The sequence below is a fragment of the Chlorocebus sabaeus genome, chromosome 9, assembly GCF_047675955.1.
Source record: "Chlorocebus sabaeus isolate Y175 chromosome 9, mChlSab1.0.hap1, whole genome shotgun sequence".
Taxonomy (NCBI): Eukaryota; Metazoa; Chordata; class Mammalia; order Primates; family Cercopithecidae; genus Chlorocebus; species Chlorocebus sabaeus.
In genome coordinates this window covers 35,671,598-35,694,561 of record NC_132912.1, presented here as the reverse complement: position 1 = coordinate 35,694,561, position 22,964 = coordinate 35,671,598, and the positions used below count along the sequence as shown (strand labels likewise).

The window sequence follows — 22,964 nt, the reverse complement described above, 5'->3', positions numbered from 1 at the left end:
TGATAACATTCCTAATTAAAATAAGTAAGTATTCAGACTATAAAAATTTCTAGACGTTAACATCTCTATACTCACAGTACCTGCAATCATGGGCCCTCCAATGATTTTCCATCATCTCATTTTGTCATTATTATGTAAATAGGCTTTTAGAGATCCTCAAGTTGACTGAAATTGTTAGATTAAAAACATGATGTATTTTATTCCTAACCAAAATAATGCAGGTCTATGTTGTCTGATATGGTAACCACTAGCCAAGTGTGGCTAACTGAATTTATATTAATTAAATAAAATTCAGTTCCTCAGTCACAATCGCCACAGTGCTACAATAGCTATATGTGGCTAGTGTTGTATTAGCACAGATTACAGAACATTTCCATCATCATAGAAAGTTCTATTAAATTAAGAGCACTGATCAAAATAATCCAAAAAGCCAAACTGATAGCAACCAACTAGCAATGTTTTCAATGTTCTGGTTTTTTTTTTTTTGAGACAGTCTCTCTCTGTCACCCAGGCTGGAGTGCAATGGGGTGATCTCAGCTTACTACAACCTCTGCCGCCCGGGTTCAAGCGATTCTCCTGCCTCAGCCTCCCAAGTAGCTGGGATTACAGGAGCCTGCTATGACGCCTGGCTAATTTTCGTAGTTTTTTTTTTTTTTTGGTAGTAGAGACGGGGTTTTTTTTTTGGTAGTAGAGACGGGGTTTCACCATCTTGGCCAGGCTGGCTGGTCTTGAACTCCTGAACTCATGATCCACCCACGCCGGCCTCCCAAAGTGCTGGGATTACAGGCATGAGCCACCGCGCCCGGCCAATGTTCTGCTTCTTAAGGTTGTATTTCATTTTTAGGATCTCATTTACACACAACAGTTTGGCATCCTCTTCTTTAGATCATATCACATGTCAAACCACAATCACAAAGCTCAATTATTCATAAAAACAAAATGAGCTTGCCAAGGATCACTTTGCTTCGCATCAAAATACATTTGCCATAGGCTCTGGTAGATATTATATTATCAATGACAAGTCACACCCAACACATCAGGGGCTGTATCAAGACTGAAAAGGATGATTTCTATTATACGAATCAAGGAGCTCAGGGTCTTTCCCTCTGACGTTAACAAGGACCTGAGTGTCCGAGCCCTTTTGCCTCTGCAAGAGGCTTTTCTTTTATTCAGTGCAAACTCATATAAAATCTTAAACAGGGGCCAGGCACGGTGGCTCACGCCTGTAATCCCAGCACTTTGGGAGGCCAATGCAGGTGGATCGTGAGGTCAGGAGTTCCAGACCAGCCTGGCCAACACGGTGAAACCCTATCTCTACTAAAACTACAAAATTTAGCTGGGCACGGTGGCAGGTGCCTGTAATCCCAACTACCTGGGAAGCTGAGGCAGGAGAATTGCTTGAACCTGGGAGGCGGAGGTCGCGGTGAGCTGAGATAGTGCCACTGCACTCTAGCCTGGGCGACAGAGCAAGACTCCATCTCAAAAAAAAAAAAAAAAAAAAAAAAAAAACAAGAAAAAGGTATTAAATAGGAAGAGTACCCAATCTTGTTCACATATACAATACCAAAACCCTCGAGAAAAGCTAACATGTAAAAACCCACCTTGGAATTTCATTTGACCAAAAAACCCACAGTCAACAACCTTAATATGTAATTTAGCTATAGCTGAATCTGCAGCTTCCAAGTAACACCTCAACCCAAGCTAATAAAAAAGTAAAATATTCATCATGTTCCTAGAATTAGGAGTACCTTCAGATTTTCTGGGTCATGTTATTGGATGTGTTCAAAGTAAAAAACAGGGTCTAAAGAAAAACAGGCAAATAGGTCATCTCTTCTAATTAAGTTTTATCAATTAAAGTGAGACTTAGCTTGTTAATATTCTTTTCTTTTTTTTTTTTTTTAGATGGAGTTTTGCTCTTGTTGTCCAGGCCGGAGTGCAACGCCGTGATCTTAGCTCACTGCAATCTCTGCCTCCCGGGTTCAAGTGCTATTCCTGCCTCACTCAGCCTCCTGAGTAGCTGGGATTACACGTGCCTGCCACCACGCCCGGCTAATTTTTGTATTTTTTAGTAGAGATGGGATTTCAACATGTTGACCGGGCTGGTCTCGAACTCCTGACCTCAGGTGATCTGCCCGCCTTGGCCTCCCAAAGTGCTGGGATTACAAGCGTGAGCCACCGCACCTGGCCTATAATTCTTCAATAATGAGAACTACACTGTGGAAACTGGCTCCTTTAAAAATATTCTGATAGGAATAAACCCAGAGATGCATACAGGTAAACAAAACACAGTATTATGTGTGATACACAGATGTAGGAAAAAGTATACCATAACTACCATGTAGACATAAAATAAGTCTAAGTAAAATACAATAGGACTTATACATTGGTTAGATGATGATGATTATTATTTTTGAGATAGAGTCTCGCTGTGTCGCCCAGGCTGGAGTGCAATGGAATGATCTCGGCTCATTGCAAGCTCCGCCTCCCGGGTTCACACCATTCTCTTGCCTCAGCCTCCTGGGTAGCTGGGACTACAGGCACCCACCACCACACCCAGCTAGTTTTTTGTATTTTTTAGTAGAGACAGGGTTTCACTGTGTTAGCCAGGATGGTCTCGATCTCCTGACCTTGTGATCCGCCCGCCTTGGCCTCCCAAAGTGCTGGGATTACAGGTGTGAGCCACCGCACCCGGCTGATTAGATTATTTTTAAAGGAAATCCAGGCTGGTACAAATCATTGTATTTAGAGTCTAGTAATAGATATTTACCATGGGGTGGGAAGTATTTGACATCCTTGTCTTAGATCTAAGACAAAGATATTAAAGTTTAGTAATAGAGATGAAATGTAAGTGTCTATGGAACAAGTGCCATTTATGACTCAAACTAAGTGTGCATTGGGTGAGTATGTCCATAACTTCAAACAGCATTTTTAAAATACAGGAAGCAAATAGTGAAAGGATATCTGGATCCATGAAACAGCACACAACGTGAATTAGGAACAGAATATACTCCCTGATTGAAAGGAAGGAAGGAACACTACCCAAGGTTGAAGAAAAATTGTCACAGCAGTTTCAACACGAGCACTAACTACATGATTAATAATATCTACTTGCAAAGCTCTTGATACCAATTCTGATCAGCAGAAAGACCGTTGTGAAGGTGTTATTTACTATGGGGTCATAGGTATTTGACATCCTTCCCTCAGATCTAAGACAAAGATATCGCTGACTAGCTAATGAAAATCTTCAGTTTCCCTTGCTTAAAAGCTAGAGCTTGGGGTCACTTCTAGAATGTACTTAGGGAGTGAAAATGGGGAATATTAGATTTGAAATCTCAGATATAAGATCTTTCATACATAGAGTTCTCTGGTTGCTGCTATAGATTTTATCTGTCAGAAAGCGGTACCAGAAGAATATGCTGCAGGGGATATTGAGGCAGGCAGAGGGAAGGAGAAAATATTTCAGAATCAGAGCACAAAGACAGGATATCCGTTCAGAGAGGTAACGAAAACGTAGGTTCTACTTTAGGAAAAATATATCCATTAAAAAAACTTTATTTAGAAGTCAAAACTTATGCAAGGTGTTGAAATAAAAATAGTACAAGGACACCTGCATACTCTTTACCCAGATTCGGCTATGGTTAAATTTTTATTTTGTTTTATTATGTGCACATGTGCTCGTGCTTGTGGGCACTTTCATTATACACGCTATTTTTTCATTTTCTAAGCCATAGGAGGGTACATTATATTCATAATGGCTGTTTTGTTTTGTTTTTTGAGATGGAATCTCACGCTGTCGCCCAGACTGGAGTGCAGCGGTGCAATCTCGGCTCACTGCAACCTCTGCCTCCTGAGTTGAAGCAATTCTCTTGCCTCAGCATCCCAAGTAGCTGGGACTACAGGCACTTGCCACCACGCCCGGCTAATTTTTGTATTTTTAGTAGAGATGGGCTTTTACCATGTTGGCCGGGCTGGTCTTGAACTCCTGACCTCAGGTGGCCTGCCCACCTTGGCCTCCCAAAGTGCTGGGACTACAGGCTTGAGTCCCGGTGCCTGGCCACCACTGTCTTTTAAGACACAGATGTTCTTTGGATATGTCCCCCTCCCCAAGCCTCCATCATCATCGTCATTATTATTATTATTAGCACATTCCTCAGTCTGTTTTTCTGATTTTTTTCCTCCATTTTGTGATTAGATTACACATTCTTGGCTAGGTTATTGTAAAATAAACTTTTTAAGTCCTTCTCAGAATATCCACATCTAGAGCCACACAATGTTCATCTGTTCCTCATAAGTAATGACAATTTTGATCACCAGTCAAGATGTTGCCCAATTTTTTTTTCTTCCTTGTAATTAATGAGTGGTTGGTGGGGAGAGCTTAAAGCCATGCAAATCTCCTCATCAAAATTTCCTCTCTTGTTGAGCACACACTGATGATTCTAGTCTGATCCAACCCTAATTTATGATAATTGAAAAAAATGATTTTCTAACCTAGCATTCTTTCTACATTGTATCAATTCAACTCTTTTATTTTTTTTTTTTCCCCTGAGATGGGAGTCTTGCTCTGTCACCCAGGCTGGAGTGCAGTGGTGCGATCTTGGCTCACTGCAACCTCTGCCTCCCATGTTCAAGCGATTCTCCTGCCTCAGCCACCCCAGTAGCTGGGATTACAGGCCCACGCCACCATGCCCGGCTAATTTTTGTATTTTTAGTAGAGATAGCGTTTCACCGTGTTGGCCAGGCTGGTCTCGAACTCCCGACCTCAGGTGATCTGCCCACCTCAGTCTCCCAAAGTACTGGGATTACAAGCATGAGCCACCACGCCCCGCCGATTCTTACTTTTTCATTGGTTTATAATTATTGTACTTACATTGTTGCTCGAACTGTCCCAGAATTAGCCAGCAGAAACCCCTGTGTCTTCATGACACAATATCATCATTTTTTTTAAAGCTTAATATCCAGTATAACAAGATGTTACAGGGTCATCTTGTGCCTACCCTGCCTCAGCCATTTCTCCAAGGCTTCCTGGGCTGTTTAGTGGGGAATAAATTAGAGAATAGGTGCTATGTTTGCTTATTTTTGCTTCTTGGCCCTTACAGAGTTAAAGAATTAGAAGCACATTTATCTATCTACCTACCTACCTACCTACCCACCCATATACACAACTGCATATAAAAATATACACATTGACTGCCCTTTTAAAAAAGGCTTCCTTTGAGTATTAAGAGGAGAGTCAGGTATAAATCTAATAAAATGTGCAGGATCTGTATAATGAAAGTTATAAAGTGTTGATGAAAGAGATAAAAAAAGACCTGAATACTCTGAGTGTCAAACATTGTGTTCATAACCTGGAAGATTCACATAGAAAAGATGTCAGTTCTCTCTAAATTGACTTACAGATTTAAGGCAATTCCCATAAAAATATCAGCAAGTTTCTTTGTAGACAAAGAGAAGTTTATTCTAAAATGTATATGTGGAGAGACCTTAAAATACCAAAATAATCTTGAAAAAGAAAGATAATACAAGAGGAATCATTCTCCCTGATGTTAAAAATTACTATAGAGTTGCAGTACTCAAGACAGCAATATTGTCTTGAGATAAACACAGAAATCAATAGAACTGAGAATCTAGAAATAGATCCACACAACGATGTCCAGTTAATTTTTGACCAGGAAGCAAAAGCAATTCAATAGAGGAGGAAAAGTTTTTTAAATAAATGACGCTGAAACAACTGGACATCAAGAGGCAAAAAAATGAGCTTTGATCTAAACCTCTTGCTTTATTCAAAAATTAACTCAAAATGGACCACAGACTTAAATGTAAAATGGCAAAACTTAGAAGAGAACATAGGAAAGGCAAAGAGCCCTTAGACTTGACACCAAAAGCAGGATCCATTAAGAGGAAAATTGAGAAACCGGATCTCATCCAAATGAAAAACTTTTGTCCCATCAAAGTCTATTTAAAAAAAAAAAAAAAAGATGAAAAGACATATTAAGAAATGGTAGAAAATTTTTCGCGGCCAGGCATGGTGGTGGCTCACGCCTGTAATCCCAGCACTTTGGGAGGCCAAGGCAGGCGGATCACAAGGTCAGAAGATCGAGACCATCCTGGCTCACACGGTGAAACCCCGTCTCTACTGAAAATACAAAAAATTAGCCGGGCGTGGTGGCATGTGCCTGTAGTCCCAGCTACTTGGAAGGCTGAGGCAGGAGAATGGCGTGAACCCGGGAGGTGGAGCTTACAGTGAGCTGAGATCGCGCCACTGCACTCCAGCCTGGGCAACAGACTCCATCTCAAATAAAAAAAAAAAAAAAAAAAAAAGAAAAAATTTCCAGGTCATATATCTGACAAAGACACTGTGTCTAGAATATTATTTTTTAAAACACCTCAAACTCAACATTAAAAGACATATTAAGAAATGGTAGAAAATGTTTCCAAGTCATATATCTGACAAAGACATTGTGCCTAGAATGTTATCTTTTTAAAAACACCTCAAACACAACATTAAGACACCCATCCCATAGAAAGTAAGCAAAAGAGGCTGGGCGTGGTGGCTCATGCCTATTATCCCAGCACTTTGGGAGGCCGAGGTTGGTGGATCATCTGAGGTCAGGAGTTTGAGACCAGTCTGGCCTACTAAAACAAAACAAAACAAAACAAAACAAAAATCATCTGGGCATGGTGGCACATGCCAGTACTCCTAACTACTCGGGAGGCTGAGGCAGAATTGCTTGAATCTAGGAAGCAGAGGTTGCTATGAGCTGAGATTGTACTACTGCACTCCAGTCTGGGCAACAGAGTGAGACTCCACCTCAAAAAAAAAAAAAAAAAAAAAAAAAGGGCTGGGGGTGGGGGGCGCGCAAACGACATGCAGATAATTTCACCAAAGAGGATGTACAGACTGGCAAATAAACACATGAAAAGATGTTTCACTTTGGCCATTTAGGAAAATGTAAACGAAAAGTACAATGAGATATTACTACACACCTATTTGAATAGGCTAGGATGAAAAATAGTGCCAACCCCAGTGCTGGAGAGAGATGGAGAAACTGGGTTATATACACCTGGTGATAATATAAAATGGTACATCTACTCCAGGAAACAGGGTAGCAGTTCCCTTCCAAACTAAAAATAGATGAACCCTGCAACTACACTCATGAATATATACCCCACAGGAAGAAAAACTCATGTTCTGGCTGGGTGCAGTGGCTCATGTCCACAATCCTAGCACTTTGGGAGCCCAAGGAGGGTGGATAACTTGAGGACACGAATTGACCAGCCTGGCCAATATGGTGAAACTCCATTTCTACTAAAAGTACAAAATTAGCCACACCTGTAATCCCAGCCACTCGGGAGGGTGAGGCATGAGAATCGCTTGAACCAGGAGGTGCAGGTCGCAGTAAGCTGGGACTGTACCACTGCACTCCTGCCTGGCCGACAGAGTGAGACTCTGTCTCAACAAACAAACAACAACAAACAACTCATGTTCTCACACAAACTTGTACATGAATGTTCATAGCAGCTCTATTTGTAACAATAAAAAACAGGCAACTACCCAAATGTTCTTCAGTAAGTGAATGATTAAACAGACTGTGATGGATACATATCATGGAATACTGCTCAGCAATAAGAAGGAATGAACTATTTATATATCCAACAACTGAATGAACCTCAGAGATATTGAGTGAAAAAAAAGCCAACCTCAAAAGGATACATACTGCATGATTCCATTTATGTAACATCAGTGAACATCATTATACAGATGGATAAAAGATGAGTGATGGTCAGGGGATGGGAAGAGGAAGAGATACGGTTATAAATAAATAACAAGGCTGGGCGCAGTGGCTCACGCATGTAATCCTAGCACTTTGGGAGGCCTAGGTGGGCGGATCACAAGGTCAGGAGATCGAGACCATCCTGGCTAACACGATGAAACCCCGTCTCTACTAAAAATACACAAAAATTAGCCAGGTGTGGTGGCAGGTGTATGTAGTCCCAGCTACTCGGGAGGCTGAGGCAGGAGAATGGCATGAACCCGGGAGGTGGAGCTTGCAGTGAGCCGAGATCGCGCCACTGCACTCTAGCCTGGGCAGCAGAGTGAGACTCCGTCTCAAAACAAAACAAAACAAAAAACTAACAAGAGGGCATCTGCTGGTGATGGTGCAGGTGAGTGTCTTGATAGTGGTGGTGGTTATGCAGGGCTATGCATGATAAAATTATACACAACTACAAACATGCACACACACATATGTGGTGCATGTCTAACTGGTGAAATCTGCGTAAACTCTAGATTGTACCAATTTTAATTTCTTGGTTTTGATACTATACAATAGTTGTGCATGAGGTTAATACTAGATGAGGCTAGAGGAACTGTGCAGGAGACTTCTCTGTACATTTCTTTGCAACCTCCCATAGATATAGGGCAGCTAACACAAATTTAGCAGCATTATCTTTACTAATATTCCAAAGTATACATCTTTCCAAAGACAAGTTACCTCAAATTTGTACTGATAAAAAATTTCCTCCCAAATAAGCTACAATTCTGCTGTCATTTATTAATATTTGATTATAATGTCAGGAGTCAATTCCTTTCTCAATATAGTACCTTTTGACTTTACTGACCACATATAATTCACTAGTTATCAGTCAAATGTATTTTATAGATTTTGATCATCAATAAGTAAGCCATCTTTAAGACATGTATTAATTTTTGTCTCATAATGATAATGTAAATTAGTATAATTTTATCTTAGTTTACTCAACCTTGCTTTAAGCTAAAAGCATGCATTTATAAGATAACATAGGTTGTGACAGCAGAACAGAATGATTTGGTTCCAGTTAACATACATGGGGAAGATCAGATCCTTAGCTTTCAAATCCACCTTGACATGAGTTTCTGGAAAACAACTTTTTAGGTTCTAATATCTATCACATTTGTTTATAATGTCTGTGTCTGTCTCTTAAATTTAACAAAACATGTGACTGCACAAGTAAACTAGTTAAAACTGGTTTCTCAAGGTGCTTGCAAGGAACAATAAAAACAACATAGGTTTATATTGTCCTAAAAAAAAACATTTAGATGGTCCCCTAGAGAAACCTCTTGATCAGGCCAGGCACGGTGGCTCATGCCTGTAATCCCAGCACTTTGGGAGGCCGAGGCGGGCAGATCACCTGAGTTGGAAAGCAGCTTGACCAACATGCAGAAACCCCATCTCTACTGAAAATACAAAATTAGCTGGGCATGGTGGCACATGCCTGTAATCCCAACTACTCGGGAGACTGAGGCAGGAGAATCCCTTGAACCCAGGAGGCAGAGGTTGCAGTGAGCTGAGATCGTGCCATTGCACTCTAGCCCAGGCAACAAGAGTGAAACTCCGTCTTAAAAACAAGAAAAAAAAAAAACAAGAAAAAAAAAACCAGGAAAAAAAAAAAAACCTCTTGATCATAAAGATTAACAAGACAACGAAAGCTGCAGGAATTTTATCTTACTAACCTTTCAATTATTTGTTTTTAAGTTGTTAATTAATTGGAGATTGAGTAAAAGCTCTCACAGCTATTCATCACCAAATGTCACACACAAACGATCATTTCTTATAAAGAACTTATCACTATTAAGTGAAATAAGTTCCCAATCAGACCACTAAATTTTAAAAATTAGCATCACTCTACTAGAAAAAACAGATCTGGGTTTGGCAGGCAAGCTATGGCCCATGGGCCAATCTGTTTTTATCAATAAAGTTTTATTGCAACACAGCCATGTTCACTCATTTTTGTATTCTCTTTAGCTGATTTTACACTGCAACAGCAGAACTGAATAGTTGTGACAGACTGAATGACCCACAAAGCCTACAGTAGTTACAATCTGACGCTGTACAGAAAAAGTCTGCTGACTTTCACTTACATCAGGAAGTTCTTTTTTTTTTTTTTTTTTTTTTTGAGAGGGAGTGTTGCTCTGTCGCCCAGGCTGGAGTGCAGTGGCGCAATATCGGCTCACTGCAAGCTCCGCCTCCCGGGTTTACGCCATTCTCCTGCCTCAGCCTCCGGAGTAGCTGGGACTACAGGCGCCCGCCACCTCGCCCGGCTAGTTTTTTGTATTTTTAGTAGAGACGGGGTTTCACCGTGTTAGCCAGGATGGTCTCGATCTCCTGACCTCGTGATCCGCCCGCCTCGGCCTCCCAAAGTGCTGGGATTACAGGCTTGAGCCACCGCGCCCGGCAGGAAGTTCTTTAAGACTATTAATATTATTAATTCTGAACAGGAAGAAAACTATTTCTATATCTGAGTTTTGTTTCCCGCCCCCCCCCCCCCCCCCATCCTACTTGACTGAAGCAGCATAAGATTGTATGCTGGGATGAAATAAAAAATGTAGAATAATAAATGCTATCTTTTCTTGTCAGATATCTCAAATACCATTTTACAAGTTGAAAATGGGCTCTAGTAACTCTTAAGCTGATACTGGTCAATGAAACAAATAAGAAAAATGTTCCTGAAGAGATAAAAATCTGTCAACTTACACATAATAAGAGAAATAAAGAAAATACAATCATTAAGAGAATCATTACTTACGCTGTATGTGAATGAGCTGCTTTGGCATCTTAAATTCCCCAGGATATATAGACTCATAGTAAGCAATATTACTTTCTGCCTCTGGGACTGGTATAACCATATTATCCCTCTTCTCGCCATACACCTGCTGTGCTGAAATAGCCCGCTGAAGATGATGTTCCTAAAAAGAAGAAAAAACAGGTAAGTTCATGTATTTTTAAAAAGTAGCAAACAGACGACATAGACCTACAAAGTTTTCTTTCGCTCATTTGTTTTTAAAATAGAGAGATTCTAGTATTAGGTCTTAAAAGCATGTTGTTAACACGATATAACTAGTGATAAAATCAGTTTAGGTAGAAACGAAAAAAAAGTGTCAGAAACACTGAATATTTCCTCAATATAGCAAAATAAATTGCCAAAACTGAGAGTTATATAAAGAGATACAAAACAGTTGACAAAAACAAAGCTTGCATTTTACAGATGAGATGTGGAGGAGTTAAAACATTTGAACTTGTTATATAAAGAAAGTGGGCTATGGTTAAAAATATTTTATTGATCCAAATCTCTTATTCATATAATACGTCATGAATGTAGAAGGTATTTGAATACAAATCAACTAAATATGATTTCTTCAAAGAAGGGCAGAGGTTATCTCCATTTTGAGTTGAAACTGACAGACTCAAATCCTGGTCTTTTGTCTGAAATGATAACCTTTCATACACTCTTTCTGAGCTGCTGCAGAGTATGTGTAGGGGCAGAAAGAACATTCTCTGCACTCGGGCTGTCTGGATTAGAATCCAACTCCGATACTGAAACAGTTTGTGACTCCCGGCAAGAAATCAGTCTTCTAAATCTATTTCCTCCAGTAAGAGAAAAAAAGAATCTACTGTATAGAGTTGGAGATTTAAGTAAGATAAATGTGAGTAAAATGTTTAGTATAATGCCTGGCACATAACAGGTGCTCAAAATAAGTTTTGGTTTAGCCACCACACAGAAAGCTTTTCCTAGTTTGTGATACTACCAACTGCCATATAAAGGTGTTAGTCTCATCCAGGACTATCAACACTGAATTTTGGTGTATACCTTATTAAATTCAAACACACACACACACACACACACACACACACACGTTCATGGATAAAAAACATTCTAATAGTATGAAAAGTTCCAGTCTTCATAGGTAGCCCATTCAGAATGCGTATATTCTTCCCAGTATTTTAATGTATATACAAATGTGTGCATATTTGAATATGTAAAGGAATATATATATTCCTATATAAATAGATATAAGATATACACAATATAGAACTTTATCCATAGCTTTGGTTTACTTGATATAACCTGGAGATCTTTCCATACCAATACTTCTACTACATTCCTTATAATAGCTGCATTATATTCCACTATATGGACTTAACCAAATTTATTTAACCAGATACAAATTGGTAGGAAAAAAACTCTGGCAACAAACTAAATGCCTACCATCTCCTAAGTGCTACAAAGAACCACTTATGTATTATTATGTACAAGATATCTTTGTGGACTTGTGAAAGCATCTGTAGGACAAGTATGAATGGAAATGCTCAAAGGGTATATCTAAGGTTGTAACAACACATATTCTTCATTCCTTAAGTAACTATTTCTCAATATTCCTTTTGAGTTTAAAACTTTTTGCCTATCTCGTTACTTTAGGTTAATTTCTTTACAAATGATAGTGAAGATTCTTTTCTTTCAAATGTTGCTCTTCTTTGCTCATTTTCAAAAGTGTTGGGTTTTTCTTATTCATATTCAATTTGATTTTTGATTCTAAACCCTCATGATGCCTAATGACTCCTGGGAGCTGGTAGAAACTAGGTCTGTATATGTGTATGTAGGGTGGGGAGAACAGTGTTACTAAACAGCTAATTCTATCTTCTTCTACTTTGGTAGTCTACTGGCATATTTACTGGCCCACTGACAGAGGGTGTTTTTGCCAACCCCAGTATAAGTCAGTTACACGCATACTCTTGAACTCTCAGATATCCTCAAATGTCAAGAGAAATATTCTTAGCGCACACACACCAAACTCAAGGAGAGAGCAGGGAAGCAAGACATGTGATTCATAGTTTGCTTTTTGTTCCCAGCTCACAACCCTTAATCTCTTAACCCTTAATTGCTATGTGTAGGTGAACATATAAGTTAGATGTTTTACCTTTTGGACTTTTGCAAATCTGTCTTACTCCTGGTGATGCCTTTAGAAGATAGCATTCAAGCATTCGTTTATTTTGCTTAACTAGTTCTGATATCTGGCACCTGGTCCAAATGAGAGGTAGTTGTAGTTGAGAACAGAATGTGCCAATGTTGGCTGGATGAGGTGGCTCATGCCTGTAATCTCAGCACTTTTGGGAGGCTTAAACTCACTTGAGCCCAGGAGTTTGAGACCAGCCTGGCCAACATGGTGAAACCCCATCTCTACTAAAAATACAAAAATACAAAAATTAGCCGGGTGTGATGGCGTGGGCCTGTAATCTCAGCTACCCAAGAGGCCAAAGCAGGAGAATCGCTTGCATCTGGGAGGCGGAGGTTTCAGTGAACCGAGACTGCATCACTGCACTCCAGCCTGGGAATCTGAGCAACACTCCGTCTCAAAAAAAAAAAAAAAAAAAAAAAAAATACGCCAATGTCTGAGATTATTAGTTGGTCAGAAAATGAATACTTCACATATTACCACATCCTCCCACCTCAAGATTATGAAACAAATTCACCCTCATCAGGTTTTTACCCCTTTTAATAGTTTATTTTTACATCTGTAATTTTTCTATAAGGAGAAACAAAGATCTACCTTTTTCCCCCAAATAGTGAGCCATCTGTCCTAATGTCATGCATAAAATAATCTATTCTCCTTAATCTTAAAAACATTCCATTAGGAATCCTCACAGTGTTGGTGAGAATGTAAATTAGTACAGCCACTATGGAAAACAGAATGGAAGTCACTCAAGGATCTAAAAAATAGAACTACCATACGATTCAGCAATCTCACTGCTAGGTATATACCCGAAAGAATGAAAATCAGTATATCAAAGAGGTATCTGCACTCTCATTTTTACTGCAGTACTTTTCACAATAGCCAAGATTTGGAATCAACCTACATGTCCATCAACAGATAAATGGATAAATGAAATGTGGAACTACACACAATGGAATATTATTCAGCCATAAAACAGAATGAAAACACCTATCATTTGCAACAACATGGATGGAACTGGAGGACATTATGTTAAGTGAAATAAGGCACAGAAAGAAAAATTTTGCACGTTCTCGCTCATTGTGTGGGAGCTAAAAATTAACACAATTGAACTCAATTGTTCATTAAAACAATAGAAGGGTACTAGGGAGGGGCAGAAAAAGTGGGGATGGTTAATGGGTAGAAAAATATAGTGAGAATGAATAAAATTTGAATAGTATTTGATAGCACAGCAGCATGATGACAACCGACAATAATTTATTACATTATTTTAAAATAACTAAGAGTAGAATTGGAAAGTTCCTAAAACAAAGAAATGATAAATGCTGAAGTGTTGTACATCCCAATAACCCTGATGTGATCATCACACATTGTATGCCCCATCAAAACATCACATGTACTCCTTAAATATCTATACCTATTATGCACCCACAATAAAAAATTTAAAAAATTCTCTATATTATAAAACACATTTCACTTGCAACAGGGAGTATTTTCAAGCTTTTTTTTTTTTTTTCTTTTCTTTTCCCATTCTACTTAACTCTCTCCTATGCCAGTATTTAATGTGTTTTAGACAATGTAGCCTTGGGCTGGGCACGGTGGCTCACGCCTGTAATCCCAGCACTTTGGGAGGCTGAGGCAGGTGGATCACTTGAGCCCAGGAGTTCAAGACCAGTCTGGGCAACATAGCGACATCCTGTCTCTGGAGAAAAAAAAAAAAAGTCAACAACTACAAAAAAATAAATAAATAAAACAATGTAGCCTCATACTGCATTTTATTATCCAGTATGGTAATTTCCCACTCATACTTTTTCTTATCAGGTTTCTCATTTATTTCTTTCAAGTAAACCATAATAAATTTAATTCTTTAGGTATAAAACATGACCCCTAAGGAGTTCTGATTTTTACAAGCAATACAGTATAGTGGTTAAGAACATGGGCTTTGGCCAGGTGTGGTGGCTGACACCTGTAATCCCAGCACTTTGGGAAGCCAAGGAGGTCATATGGGTTGAGGTCAGGAGTTCAAGACCAACCTGGCCAACACGGTGAAACCCCGTCTCTACTAAAAATACAAAAATTAGCCAGGTATCGTGGTGCACACCTGTAGTTTCAGCTACTCAGGAGGCTGAGGCAAGAGAATCGCTTGAACCCAGGAGGCAGAGGTTGTAGTGAGCTGAGATCGCGTCACTGCACTCTAGCCTGGGTGACAGAGTAAGACACTGTCTCAAAAAAAGAAAAAAAGAAAAATTAAAATAAAGAACATGGATTTTGTAATCAAGAGTTCCCTGGTATTTGAATGTCGGCTCTACAGTTTACTAACTCTATGACTTTGGGACTTGGGATAAATTATTTCTTCTTTTCCAGCAAGAGTTTTATTATTTGTATATGTGTATTACATACCTACTATGTGGGATTGTGGTCAACATGCCCAAGATGTACTAGTACCGAATGCATGGTAGTTAGTCTATATCTTTCACTATTAGAGAAGCTGAAGTTCTTCATACACTTAGTAACCATTTATATCCTCTTATATGAACAGTGATCTGTAGAAAAAACTTCCTTTATGTTATATCCATTTTTCATAACTGTGAAACCAAAATTTGGTGTATCAATATTATAGTGATTACTCACTGCTTTAAAAAATCTTATTTGTAGTTTTCTTGTATAAAATATTTCACATAGGCCGGGCATGGTGGTTCATGTCTGTAATCCCAGCACTTTGGGAGGCCGAGGTGGGTGGATCACCTGAGGTCAGGAGTTGGAGACCAGCCTGGCCAACATAGTAAAACCCTGTCTCTATTAAAAATACAAAAATTAGCCAGGCGTGGTGGCAGGCACCTGTAGTCCCAGCTACTCGGGAGGCTGAGGCAGGAGAATCATTTGAACCTGGGAGACAGAGGTTGCAGTAAGCAGAAACCACACCACTGCACTCCAACCTGGGCAAAAGAGCAAAACTCTGTCTCAAAAAAATAAATAAATAAATAAAAATTTCACATAATTACCTCCTATCTTTAACAGTGAATAAAACAATCTCCATTTTATAAATGGCATTTAGGGGTGAAATGTCATGATGTGTGCAACATACTTTCAAATGGTTCAGAAAACGGGATTTAAAGAATAAGAAAAAACCAGCCAGGCACGGTGGCTCATGCCTGTAATCCCAGCACTTTGGGAAGTCAAGGCGGGCGGATCACGAGGTCAGGAGATTGAGACCATCCTGGCTAACACAGTGAAACCCTGTCTCTACTAAAAATACAAAAAAAATTAGCCAGGTATGGTGGCGGGCGCCTGTAGTCCTAGCTACCAGGGAGGCTGAGGCAGGAGAATGGCGTGAACCCGGGAGGCGGAGCTTGCAGTTAGCCAAGATTGTGCCACTGCACTCTAGCCTGGGCAACAGAGCGAGACTCCGTCTCAAAAAATAAAAAAATAAAAAAAAAGAACAAGAAAAAACACTACAAATATTGTAGAATCTGGGTTGAAGGTATATAGATGGTTACCCTACTACTATTTCAACTTTTCTATAAATTTGAAAATTTTTATAATAAAAGGTTGGATAAAGACGAGGGTACTACGGGTCAGGGATGTATATAATGTAAAGCAAATATGGTTAGGTTCTTCTAAGGCTTAAAAAACAAAAACCTTCGTTCCTCAACAGCTGAAATAATCATTACCTTCTACTATTCATATTTACTCCCTCCCCAAGTACGGCAGTTCTCCCTTATCCACAGGGGTTAAATTTCAGGACAATCTCAGTGGATGGCTGAAACCACTATTAAACCCTATGTATGCTATATTTTTCTTAGACATACACACCTATGACAAAGCTTAATTTATGAATTAGGCACAACAAGTAACAATAATAGAACAAATATAACAATATACTGTGATAGGTTATGTGAATGTAGTCTCTCAAAATAAACTGCATTCACCCTTCTTCTTATGATGTGAGATGATGAAATGCCTCCATGATGTGATGAAGTGAGGTGAGTAAGGTAGGCACTGTGATGTAGTGTTAGGCTACTATTGAAAACTAATTTAAAAAGTTTTTAAAAACTCATTTTAACTTAAAAATCATTTCTGGAATTTTCCATTTAATATTTTCAGACTGCAGTTGACTGTAGGTGACTGAACCTGCAGAAAGCAAAACCATGGATGAGGGGGGATTACTGTGTACACCAGGAGCCTAAGACAAGGAGACCAAACAGAGAAGGCCAGTGAGGCTGAATCATAGTGAGTGAGGTGGTGAGCGACAGTCTTATGTACAAGGAGTCAAGCAGATCATGCAGAGTCTTAGGGGTCACGTCAAGGATTTGTCCTTTTTCTAAGAGCAATAGTGGCTGCAGGGTTTTACAAGAGCACCTTGGCTGCTATGTAGTAAATAGACCATACTTTCATTTGTAGCCCTTAAATAGTTCTGAATGACATTTAATGACATGTACAAACCATCAATTAAAGAGATACCTGAAAATTCTATGTTCAAGATATTTAAACAGTTTTTAAGGAAAAAGACACAACTGAGTCTATCTATATAGAAAACAATCTAAAATATAGATATATATCTCAATCATCCCTATATTCCTTTATTCCCTACCTTGATTTTTTCATAGCATGTACCATCCTCTGATAATGCCATATAATTGGTTTGTTTACTACCATTAACCACCTCTCCCTCCACCTCCGCCCGCAATCTAAGCAACATAAGGAAGGGATTTGTCTATTTTGTCCACTGCTGTTATCACCACCCTAACAGTGTTTAGAACAAAGCGGAGTGCTTAAATGATTACATGTGCACACACACACACACACACACATACAGTTTTAAAAAATATTTTTAAAACCCAAGGCTATTTCCACAAAATAACATTAAATAAGTGAAAATGGGATTTTTTTTTTGTTTCAGTAGGAAGAAGATGCAAAACGATAAAGACAAGAAACAAAATAAATTAGGAAATGAGTTCTGTATTTCATTCAACAGATATTTATTTAATGCCTTCACTAAATATCTGAGATTATGCAAGTACAAATTACAATGATATTCCAAGCTGTTTCACTGAAGTACTAATTTCAAATTATTAATAGTTAGTCTAATGAGAAGTTTGATAATTTAAGTGTAGAGAAGGCTGGGTTTGAAACTTAGTTTTTTTTTTTTTTAAGGACTTCTGAGAGCGTTCAGCGTGGTAATGTAAACTGTAGTTCTTAATAAAGGAGGATACAGCCATTCCAAACCAATGACAAGGGAATCATTTTTTTTCAGAAATTATCCACTAATAGTTGATAGAAAACTTTTGAAATGCAGTTTGGGAAATGCTGGTATAAAACAAAAACCAGAGATACAGGGCAGAACATCCAGACTTAATTCTGTTCATTAATTAACTTAGTCTAAATTTACTGAGTGCTAACCACTATGTGCCTGGCACTGGGACACAATGGCAAATAAGACAGACATGCTCTACATGACATTGCAGAGGTTACACTCTAACAGGAAGGACAGATACTAATGAAATCTAAAAATTGTACAGTGTAGTAAAGTACTATGAAGGAAAAGTACAATATGTTTAGAGAAATATAAACAGGAAACATTTCTGAGACTATCGCTTTACCAGTGGAGAAAGTGACATTTAAGCTAATATTTGCAGGAACAGGAGTTAAGTGAAAGATTGTTTTAAGAAGAGGGAGTAGGCTGGGCACAGTGGCTCATGCCTGTAATCCCAGCATTTTGGGAGGCTGAGGCAGGAGAGTCACCTGAGGTTAGGAGTTTGAGACCAGCCTGGCCAATGTGGTGACACCCCGCCTCTACTAAAAATACAAAAATTAGCTGGGCGTGGTGGCGGGTGCCTGTAATCTCAGCTACTATGAAGGCTGAGGCAGGAGAAGCGCTTGAACCCGGGAGACTGAGGCTGCAGTGAGCCAAAATCGTGCCACTGCACTCTAGCCTAGGCGACACAGCAAGACTCTGTCTCAAAAAAAAAAAAAGAGGGAATAGAGGGAATAGTTATGTTTGAAGACCACTTACTATTTATAACATGTTTGATGGGTAAAATTTCTTTAATTATAAAATATTTACGATAATTAGTTTCAGCTGTGATTTCACTGTTAATTGATGTAACACCAAGATCAATTCCAATTTTTCATTGTACAGAGGCATAAACTCTCAAATCAGCCTGATTTTAAAATGAACAAAGGAAATAAAGTTAAATAATTTAAAGAAATATTTAATATGCAATCTTACAAAAATGGAATTGGAATCAGAAGAACCATAGCTTATAATTAAGCATAGCTTAAAAGCCTCTTGGGCTGAAAGTAACTATAGATAAGTTTTCTATACATAGCAATATGAACAATAAAAAGAGGATGAGAAAACAATGAAAAACCATCTTTAGAAAATTCAGAGGCACACTTTCATGTCATGAGCTTTGCTATCACAGCACCCAGCTCTGAAAGTATTCACTTTTGTTATTTCAGCCTGCCTACTGTAATAGAAGAGCACAGGCTTTAGAGACCCAAGTGTGAATTTTAGCTTCAACATCTGACTCCAAGTCCAGCAAGTCACCCTGCTATGTATTTTTATTATTTACAAAATATATTTTCCTTACCCATCTCCCTCTCTTCTCTCCAGCAAGAAATGCTCCCTCTTCATTACTTTTGCTTACACCATGAAAAACATTGCCTTTTCAAGTGGCTTTCTACAGTCTCTGTTAAACGCATGGGTAGCTAACACAAAAGGGTAAGCCTGCTCTAAACAGGGCATATCATTAATATTAAGAGCCAGAAATATTTTTTATTAAGTAAGAGTGACATTAGCTGTCTGTAGATAAAGCCTATCTGGAGGCATAGGTTTTGCTATAATGTGTCATAAACATGTGCTCTGTTCCTTTGTTCACATGGGTGGGTATCTCTGCTGCTATCGCCATTCCTCATGCTCTCACCTCACCATGGGAAATTCCCACTTGATCTTCAAAGTCTGGTTCAAAATGATCTTTTCTCTACCTCTCCTAGGAAGAATTTCTCTCTCATTTGTGATTCCGCAATACTACATTTTATACTTAGAGGCACTGTGCTGTCACTATTTCTGTTTACATACTGATCTCCAAAATGTGAGCTCTTTAAGAGTAGAGACCATGTCTAACTTGCCTTTGCATCTTTTCCTTCAAAAGATGTATTCTCATGTACTATTTGGGGGCTGTAAATCTTTTAATGTTGAGGAGTAAATAATATTGTCTTTGTAATGTACTCATTGCCTAGTATATTTTAGCTTACTGTAGGCACTCGATATTTTATAAAGTATCATTGCCGAAAGATGAAAAGGATCAACCTAAATAAAACACATGAAAAAAGACATTTCTACTTGTTCTATAATAAATTATAGTAAACATTACTAAACTAAAAAGAGCTATTCAAGGTTATGTTATGCAGATTCCTAAACAAAGATTAAATTATATTCATTTATTCATTACACTTTTATTTAAGCAAATAATGATCATACCACTTAGCCATAACAATTAAGGCCACATTTAGAGCTTTTTGGTTACTGAATTAAAAACAGCTTATTAAAAGCAATAATATACAAAATTCCGTATGTGTAAATAAGTGATGATTAATTCTGTAAGAAGCTACTTAAGAAGTTTAAATCCCTGAATATTTATGCATGTAGAGGGAGACTCCATTGCTAGTTGAACAAAAGGCCTGAGCTGAATTATTTTCTCTCCTACTTTCAAAAGACATTTCTAAGAACCCAAACAACTCTATGGAGGAACACTGCTCCAGCAAATACCACCTAGTTTTTCTAAATCCAAACACCTAACTCTTCCCTGACTCGTTACAATCGCCTCTAACTGGTTCCCTGCCTGCACCTTAATCTATTTTTCACGGAATAGTGAGAGCAATCCTGTTAATATACAAGTCAGGTCATCTCATTCTTCCATTCAAAATCTTACACTTATTTCCCATCTCACCCAGAATAAATCACAAAGTCCTTAAAACTGCTTCCAAGGTCCAACATGATTTGTACTCTCCTTTCCTTGTTACCTCTCTGGTGTTTACTATTCCCCTTTTCACCCACCCTGCTCTAGTCATACTGGATTCCTTGCTGTTTGTCAGTCTTATAAGAATCAGCTTGCTCCCTCACCTTCTTTACATTTTTGTTTAAAAGTCATCTTCCCAGATTGATCAGATCATTCCTTACCAGTTATTCCTCTATATGCCCAGCAGAATGGCTAAAATGGAAAAACTAACATCACATGATGATGAGGATAAAGAGTAACTAGAACTCTCATACGCGGTTAGTGAGGAAAGGCTGATAGATAACTGTAAAACCAAACACACACAATCCGGCATAGCCCTGCAAGTCCACTCCTAAGAATTTACTCAAGAGAAAGGAAAACACAAGTCCACAGAAAGACCTGAGTAAGAATATTCAAAGAGCTTTATTCATAATGGGCCCAAACTGGAAGCCACCCAAATGTCCACCAAAATAGGACAGATGAACAAACTGTGGTAAAGCCATACAGCAGACTACTACTCAGCAATAAAAAGGAATAAACTATTTATACATGCAACAACATGGGTAAATCTCAACAACACTATAGGGAGTAAAAATAGCTTCATGCAAAGTACATCAATGAAGTTCTCAACCAGCAAAAATAATCTGACAGGAATAAAAAAATCATAACAGTAGTTCCCTCTGGGAAGTGAAGGCAGGGACTGAGAAGGGGAATGAAAGAGTTTTCTGGGATGATGGTAATGTTCTCTATCTTGATGGGGGGCTGGGTTACGTAAATACATGAATTTGACAAAATTTAGCCAATATCCACTATTTGTGAATCTCACTGCATGTCAATTTTATCTCAAATGAAAGAAACAGTAAACAAATAGTGAACTCTCATGAATGATATGCACGCTGAAGTATTTCACAAAACATGCACTCCTGTGTAATTTACTTCAAATGCCTTTAAAAAATAAGATGGAGAGATAGATACATGGGTGATAAAACAAATATAATAAAATGGAAGCATCTAGCTAGTGGTATACCATGGGAAAATTCTCACTGTAAATTGTGAAAACTTTTACTGAATGTTTGAAAATCTTCATCGTAAAATCTTGCTCAATCCCAGAACACTGTGTTCCCCAACTCTGCTTTATTTTTCCCTAGCACTTGCCACTTCCTTATAGACTACTTGAGTTTCTTCTCACCAGAATAGAAGTTCCTTGAAGGTAAGAGATTTTTTGCTTTGCTTTATCCCAGCTCTAGAATCATGCCTAAAGCATCTAAGTATCCAATAAATACTTATTTAATAAATAAATGAGCCAGTGAATTACACCAGTTATTTAAGATCCACAAACTATTACCATTTGGAATAGACTTCAGAAAGAAACAAAGATAACATTTCATAAACGCAAAGAAAAAATTAAACCTGTAATCCCAGCACTTTGGGAGGCTGAGGCGGGTGGGTCACTTGAGGTCAGGAATTCGAGATCAGCCTGACCAACATAGGGAAACCCTGTCTCTACTAAAAATACAAAAAATATGAAAAATTAGTTGGGTGTGGTGGCACATGGCTGTAATCCCAACTACTCAGGAGGCTGAGGAAGGAGAATTGCTTGAGCCTGGGAGGCAGAGGTTGCAGTGAGCCAAGATCGTGCCACTGCACTCCAGCCTGGGTGACAGAGCAAGACTACGTCTCAAAAAAAAAAAAAAAAAAAAAAGGAAAACAAGAAAAAATTAAAACGAATACATTTTACTTTTGTATCTGAAATACTTAGGGTAACAGTTTAAGGATAGATAGTATCTGGCAAGGAAAAGAGCAATTTAATATCTATTATTTTCCACAAGAAATAAATGATACAAGTTTATTACTCTCTACCTATCCTCTCGCTTAAAGCTCAGCACTCAAATTAATTTATAAAATACAAAAAGGAAGATCTTTACAGATAAAATAGTCCAGTTCTGTTATTTCTCTTCAGTGTGAATCACTGCCAATTTACTACTTTCCTTATAAAATTAACAGGATGTAAAGTCAAGTGACTGAGTGGCACGATCACAGGTGGCCCAGACATGAAGTTTCATTCTGGGTCTGTCATCTCACGTCCTTATTTGTACCCCTAGCATCCCTTTAGGCTTAGGCTGTTTGTGCTGTACATATTAAGAGCCTACATGCCCACTGTGATGTGTGACAATGTAAGGGGGAAGGGAATAAAATTA

At 38.5% G+C, this 22,964-nt stretch overlaps 1 protein-coding gene across 4 annotated transcripts in view; it reads right to left on the bottom strand.

The window, feature by feature from the left end:
* The window catches only part of EPC1 (enhancer of polycomb homolog 1), a 112,949-nt gene that overhangs the window by 27,445 nt on the left and 62,540 nt on the right, over positions 1 to 22,964 (bottom strand). For all 4 annotated transcript variants that reach the window (XM_008002727.3, XM_008002729.3, XM_008002725.3 and 1 more), the window contains exon 2: positions 10,564 to 10,723. In XM_008002727.3, the coding sequence (XP_008000918.1) occupies positions 10,564 to 10,723 (160 nt within the window). The remainder of the gene's footprint in view (positions 1 to 10,563; positions 10,724 to 22,964) is intronic.